Here is a 7,145-nt window from a genome sequence, read left to right as displayed (position 1 = left end):
TTAATCAGCATGCTTATTGTGTACGTTAAGCTATAAACTATTTACCTTTGCAAAAACAAGTCCATTAATCCCCCTTGCACTATCCCAGTCCTGCCTCCTTTGCTCTTCACTCTGATAGCACCTTGCGTACTCCTCAGCACGGGGATCGGATGGCTCCACTTTTCGTTGCTTCTCAATCATCCTATCCCACACTTCACGAGCCATCATCTCGTCCCAAAATTCGTCGCTGCTATACGGCTCTGTCGGGCTGTCTGTAAACCCCATGTCTTGCGAAGGTTGATTGCTTGGAGGAGTATAAAGGAATTGGAAATCCGGTTCCCGCTTCCGTTTTAGTCTCTTCGACGGTTTATGGTACGCCATGAGATTGTCAAATCTGGGGGGGGGGGGGGGGGGGCGTACCGGAAGAGGGTAGGGTTAAGACGGCCGCAAAAGATGCGTTGTTCATAGCTTGATACTACATGGCGTCACAGTTATCAGGATGAAGATCTAAAAGATGCTGCTGGACTTTGTGTGCTTCTTACATATCTTCGAATTTCCAAGGTACAGACAAGGATTCATTGCGAAGTTGACGCGTTGTCCGTGTAATCTCAACTCTGCTTCCATTACCAGCAGACGAATACCTGCCGCCTGCTGTGAGAGATCTTGTGTTGTCTAGCTCCCCATTATGTATCCAAGGACGTTAGAAGACGCTATATTTGAGATCTTGGCTTTCGTGAGAACTTCGCTGGGAACGGGGTGAAGGATATACGTCTTCCACTCCTGCCAGGCAGTGGACACTAATCCGTAGGAGTGCTCGTTCCCAGTTGCATTGAGAACAACTGTGCCCGATGGAATTCCATTGAAGAAGCCTTGGGTGAACGAAAGATCGAGGTCGTTTACCTTGCTGGAATCAGAGGTCTATAGCGCAAATCAGCTCTAGAAAAACTACCCATCGCCTCCGATGCAAAATAGGACGTACCTCTTCTGACCGAATCAGATCCCAGACTGGAAGAATAGATTTTGGCTGACTATGCAAAATCGCTTTCTGCCGGTGAATAATCGGATCGGAGGATTGCTTACCGCCCAAGAGATTTTCTTTCAGCATGTCGAAGTATTCCCTGTATGTCATTCCACATCTGTAAGATCTTGATCTCTCGAAATGGCCATAAGGAATCACTGGGACTGCCAATTTGATTGTCGGGCTTGCTCCATTGTTGTCCTCTGTCCCGAATCCGTCGCTGACAGCGTACTGCATTCTCAATTTCTCCATGTCCAGGTCCTGTTGAATATTTCCCTTGTATCCGTACGATAGTTCTCTCGGATAGGAACATGTTCCGTGCTGGCAGGTAGATGGCCGGTTCCCGTCCGTGCCATCCTTCTGCGGGAATTTCAAAGCCATCCAACTTGGATCTCCGATGCCGCTAACATTCAAGAATCGATATACGTAGGTATAGGGTTCTCTGATGTCCTAGATTGCAAAGTCAGAAATTGTCCCGCGGTTCTTCAGCCATGTGGTGTTCGGAACATGCCAAGGTAGCCTCGATCAACTCTTCCTTGAAGATCCAAAAAACATGCGACTTCCCATACATATCGTCCTTGCAAACTTCTTCATGCGGTAAAGAGTCCTGAAAATCAGGGATGCCGGTTCCTTTGACACATCGGGTGATGCGACTGCGAATCCCAACCCCAGAAGAATTCTCCAGTCTTTCATCATTTCAAGTTTTTGCAAGAGATGCCATATCTCCGAACGCTTCACCCGCTGTGTAATGTCGTGCAGTCCTTGTGAATCACTGCGTCCACTCCAATCATGCAGATACTTGTCTGATATCTCAAGTTGAAGGCCTGCCCCTGGCGTTGCTGTGACCTTGACTGGGGCTTTGGGGAAAAGATCCTTTGGGTATGCTGGGGACATTTCAATCTTTCCAATTGATATTGTGTACAGTCGGCTGTCTTCCCAGTAGTAATGTCTCCCCGGGGTTCCTTCCTGTGCCAGTAATGCCTGGACAGAACGGGTGGGAGCACGCCAACTTGAAAACTCCTCCCTGCTAGTCGATGAATCTGTGGGAATGACCCTACCGGGCACTGCCATAAACTCCTGGACAAGAACCTGAGCTTGATCGTACTTCCCATTTGCGAGACAAAAATCTACCAGGTCGTAAATAAAGCCGTGTTCTTCTTGAGTAGCTAGAGGGCCGGGAACCTTCCTCATGAGTTGAACGAGATCTCTGAGGAGGGGTATAATAAAGGACATAGAAGTTTCATGCCTTTCGCTATAGACGGCTTCGCGGTCGCGATATAGCTGCATCATGTCATCTACCACTTTGCTATCGTCGAGCTGGTGTGGCAAACCGACGTAGATAAAGCTATAGAATAATCGTAGCATCTCCCCATCTAGATCAGAGAGACCTTCGTTTCTGCTGTTCGGGAATGCACGAATGATAGCCTCTCTCTGCGTCCAAGTAATGTTCCATCCTGGGTCTGAGTCGATACCTGGTTTCCCCAGGCCATCGATCTGGCTCCGGAGAAAAGCAACAGCCAAGGAGTTCCGCAGTGAGACAGCAACATGGCTGTCAAAATTAGGGATGGCCTCTATTTGAGAGAGAAGTCTCGTCCCGTACTTCATGGTTTCAGTGATCATCAGATTGTTCTTGACACTGAGCCAATATACCGTGACGGTGACAAATGCCTTCAGCAGTGCATGGCTATCAGTTGGAAGGTCCCGAGCCATTCCTTGCATGATCAGAAAAGCTGGATTGACGCAGTAGTTTCCACATGTGTCCCACAGATCCGGATACTTTACTGACCCGTATAACCTGGACAGAATCCAGATGACGGGGTGATTGTCGCAGCCGCCATGTGCAAACTTGAGGCTGGGAGCTCTGCGTTCGTTTTCTCTCTGCCACATGTGGCCGCATTCGATAATGGCTTCTTCGATGTGTCCCTGACCAGTAAGCTTGAGTACCATAGTTATGCTGTCTCTATCCATCGCCTGGTCAGCCTCGCTGAGGCTAGCATTATACCTGAGGTATCTGTCCCAAAAGGAATCGATTGTGGGCTGCCAATCAGCGATCAGCTGCGAAGCCATGATCAATAGCCAAGTAAATGCTGCCCGCTGTGTAGTCACTAGGTCGATTACAGAGACTGCTGGTAGATGTATATTGAGTCTAGTCTGAATATTGTAGCTCAGACTGTGGCGTTGATAAATGAACAACCCGCGATCACAGCAACGGCAATGCAGAGCGGGGAGGAAGATGGTGCAAGAAAGGGTCAATCCACTGAAGCAAGCAGTCAATTATAATCCAATTACATAAGCTTTGACAGACGTTTTGCGGGCAAAATGACGCCCAATGTCATTGAGGGAAGTGCTCAATGGAACTGTCTCGGGCGCTCGGATTCGCTGGTGGGTGAGACGCATGGTGTGCTCGTATTCGATCCACCATGAGCCTACCACATCTTGCCGTCATCTAGTGGATACGGGACGTGGAGGTAAAGGTATATTAATACGTAATCGATCTTGAACCGCCGATATTATTGGTTAGCTCGATGATTCCACATGCTTGATCTTCGTCTATACACACATCGACACCAGTCTAAGTCAACCGCCGATTGCTAGCGGAAGTACTAGTTAGATTCTAATGTCCAGACAGCCTGTCAAATAGGCGGGCGTGTCTAGCGTTGGATAATCGATACGGGAAGTTCCGGGGCTGGTACAAAGTTTGGCTAACGGCCAGCGATGAACGAGTTAAGAATCGCAGTTCTACAGAGTAAGACGAGCTAATTAAATACTATACAGCACCCCTCTTTTGCAACAAGAGTAATTGGATAGATATGCGCTGTGGCTGGCAGCTGACTATTTTCAATCTTAATTTTCAGCCTCACTAACTAGGATCTTTATAAATAAGTAATTAATCCCTTCAATTGTGGAGGAGCTCCGGCTAGGTCACGAGAGAGTGGTGCAACCAATTAAAATGAGCTAAATCATAGATACTTAGGATCCTACCTATTTTAGCCTATAATAGAAGTACTAGCAATCCCTTAAGTGATAAATTTGATTTGATTGATTGATTTGATTATATCCTACTCGGTTGTAATCATCTAAACGATTATGCCCGGATAACGGGGTCCGGCGAACAGCCGAAGCCTCACGGATCAGTATTGTTCCGCGGTGCCCCACTTCGCCAACGTCAAACATCGTTGGCCAGCTGTTCCCAAAATTCCCGCTTTTCTCTCTCTAACCACTATTTACATTTGCTGGCAGGCCCATGTACGCAGTGGTTTAATGCTAATGGATCCTTGATTCGAGGCTCTCTCGGGCTGTGAAGACCTCTCTTTCGCGACCGCGTACCTACTTTTCAGAACTCCATCGACACCCTTGGGTGGTCGAGGGAAAGGATCAGTCATAGGGCTCGCATCCGGTGAGTCCGATGACTTGTCTGTCACCAGAGCCAGTGCATTGCGCTCGTTCAGTAGCTTCCGGAGATTGTTGCGTCCTCGGAGTCGTCCCAGTTCCTGGTCCCGGAGTTGGCGGTGTCGACGGCAGCGTAAGAGGACGTGCGCTACCGTTTGTCGATCCGATCCGCAGGGGCATCTGTTGCTGGTGATACCTGGTACTCTTCGGCCGAAGAGGAAGTCGTTGAAGCCTATCTTCTCTGTACGCAGCTGCATGAGGAGTGCGCTGCGCTTCTTGATGAGCCCATCGTGCAGGTCCAAGACCTTGCGCGAAGGTTTGGGCGTGTGCCTGAAGGATGCTCGGCCGCGTGTCTCGGATACCCAGCTTGTCTCCCATGATTTGATGGTCTCTTTATGAGACCATGTCTTCATGGTTGATCGAAGTGGGTATAATTGCTGTGGTTCTACTGCTCTCGGTCCTGTGAGGCCGCCTTCTCTCCAACCTGTCGCTTCTTTTGCTGCTCGATCTGCGTCTTCGTTGCCTTGGATTCCTATATGCGCAGGGACTCATCTGATCTCGGTATTCAGGTCTTGTGTTCGGAGTTCGTCGATCTGTTGCGTGATATTCTTGAGCAGGTATGCGCCTGATTTGCCCTTGGCCTGGCGGTGGATCGAATAGCGGCCTGGGTTGTCGGTGTAGATCGCGACCTTGCTTCTTCTGTTGCCTTTCGATCTGTCTTCTTGTGCGATCTGGAGGGCTAGGCTGATGCCCTGCAGTTCACCGGCGTAGACGGTGGAGGTTGTCTCGTCGCCCATATATGCACTCTTTGTTTCTTGGGTAGTGGTGCAGACCGCGGCAGCACCGATGCTGCCGTCGATGCCACTACCATCTGTGTAGATGTGTATTGCATCCAGCTCGTCTTGTATGATTTGCTCGTGTCTGGCTTGCGCTTCCTCTATGCTTGCTTCGATGAACGTCTGTGGCCCCTGCCACCATGGAGGGACGATATAAGGGACGATTCGCTCTTGTCTCCGAATATTTGGCCCTTGGCGATCGGTGATAGACTGCTCGATAGCTCTTCTCGGGCTTTTCTTGTTTCTTCTCGTTTCCCCTTCCGTGGGCCCATGATCACCCGGGCCGATCCTTCCAAGAGCGTTGACATTGTGCTTGAAGATCTGCAATTCGACTGGTAGAAGGTATGTTTCTATGTCAAGGGCCGGTATGGACGTTGCCTTGAACGCCCCACTGATCACCCTGGAGGCTCTTGCCTGTAGGCTTTGAAGCTTGCTCAGTGTTCGCTCAGTATATGGCTTGTCCCTGGTTCTCCAGTTTGCATTCGACCAGGCAGAACAGGCGTACATCATCTGTGGCACCGCCACTCCTTTGTAGATCTTGCGCATCTCTCGCATTGTCACACCCCAAGTTGAGCCGCCGAGGCTGCCTAGGGCGTTGACTGTCTTGGTGACCTTGCGTTGTACTTCGTCTATGTGTTGTTTCCAGGTGAGGGTGGAGTCCATGATGAGGCCCAGGTACTTGCATGTTTTCTTTGGTTCGATCATGCCCCATCTTGTCTGAAGGGGTTCCTCTACATCTATTCTTGTTCTTGTCCTCGTGAAGTGAGTGAGCTGGAACTTGTCTGGCGCGAAGATAGATGCATGAGTGGCCGCCCACTTCTCTGCGACGTGGAGTGCCTCTTGTAGCTTTTTGCATGTCTCTTTCGTGGAGTCTGCCCAGGTCAGGATAGCCACGTCGTCTATGAAGCCGGTTGTCATTGTGTCTTCTAATTCTCCGCACTTTTCTATTAGATCCGCGTTGTAAAAGAGGTAGAGGATCGGTGATAGATTTGATCCCTGTGGCTCTCCTGTCTCCAATCTGTAGGGTTCAGATGTGAAGCAATCAATTGATAGCGTTGTGAATCTTGGGCGCAGGAAGCTTCCGATCCACTTGACTGTTCTTTCATCTATCTTTCTCTTCCGCAGATTGTGTAGTAGGCGTGCATGTGAAATGTTGTCAAACGCCCCTGATACATCCAGAAGCAGTAGACTTGCCACTTTGCCTGACCCGGTGTTCCAGGCGTCATATATCTTGTCGATGATAAGGTGAAGGGCGTGTTCTGTTGATCGCAGCTTTCTTCCACCCATATGGGTATCGGGCAGCAAGCCATGAGTCTCGGCGATGTAGCTCAGCCTCTTTGCTATCACCGCTTCCATGATCTTTCCTGTAGTGTTTAATAGAGCGATTGGCCTGTAGGCCTTTGGCACGGTATAGTTGTCTTTCCCTGGCTTCCTGAGGACCACCGTTGTGGATTGTCGAAAGTGTTCCGGATAGTAGCCAAGGGCGAGGGACTGATTGAAGATCTTGGTGAGATGGTGCTTGATCCAGGGAGAGGCGATTTGGAGTGCTTTGTTCGCGATGCCGTCTGGTCCTGGAGCCTTGAATGGGGATGATTCTTCAATGGCTTCTTCTATCTCTCTCGTAGTTATCGGTGGCATGGTTATGGGAGCAGGGTAGTTGGCATTCTCTATGTCTTCGAGATTGGTTTCAGGTGGCACTGGAAAAAAGGTCTTTCTGAGAAGCTCTGCTTTTTCGTTTGGGGTATTTGCTTGTTGCTTTGTGGCTGGATCAATCAGTGCTGGTGTTACATTCGGACTTTGGTTATGTCTGTTTCGGGCCCATGTTGCTACCCGCCAGAGGTTTGTTGGGGATTGAGAAACTTCTTCTATCCTCTCGCGATGGTTCTGTCTGAGCGCTTTCTTGATGGTTCTACCTTTGTGAT

The 7,145-nt window shown here is 49.5% G+C and overlaps 2 protein-coding genes across 2 annotated transcripts; both read right to left on the bottom strand.

Annotated features, from left to right (window-relative positions):
• FOXG_22428 (uncharacterized protein) lies at nt 1–264 on the bottom strand (the record flags this gene model as incomplete). Its single annotated transcript, XM_018402836.1, is given in 2 exon segments — nt 1–30; nt 46–264. The coding sequence occupies 2 exon segments, from the start codon at nt 262–264 to the stop codon at nt 1–3; spliced, it is 249 nt and encodes an 82-aa protein (XP_018256979.1).
• Nucleotides 265–651: 387 nt separating this feature from the next.
• On the bottom strand, nt 652–3,064 carry FOXG_16334 (uncharacterized protein; the record flags this gene model as incomplete). The annotated part of the gene is made up of 3 exons (XM_018396375.1): nt 652–897; nt 959–1,400; nt 1,584–3,064. 3 exons carry the CDS (start codon nt 3,062–3,064, stop codon nt 652–654), a joined length of 2,169 nt encoding a protein of 722 aa, XP_018256978.1.
• Nucleotides 3,065–7,145: the final 4,081 nt, after the last annotated feature.

Source organism: Fusarium oxysporum, genomic scaffold (genome assembly GCF_000149955.1).
Source record: "Fusarium oxysporum f. sp. lycopersici 4287 supercont2.34 genomic scaffold, whole genome shotgun sequence".
Classification (NCBI taxonomy): Eukaryota; Fungi; Ascomycota; class Sordariomycetes; order Hypocreales; family Nectriaceae; genus Fusarium; species Fusarium oxysporum.
The sequence above is the reverse complement of the archived record's forward strand: the minus strand, read 5'-3'. Positions and strand labels throughout refer to the sequence as shown.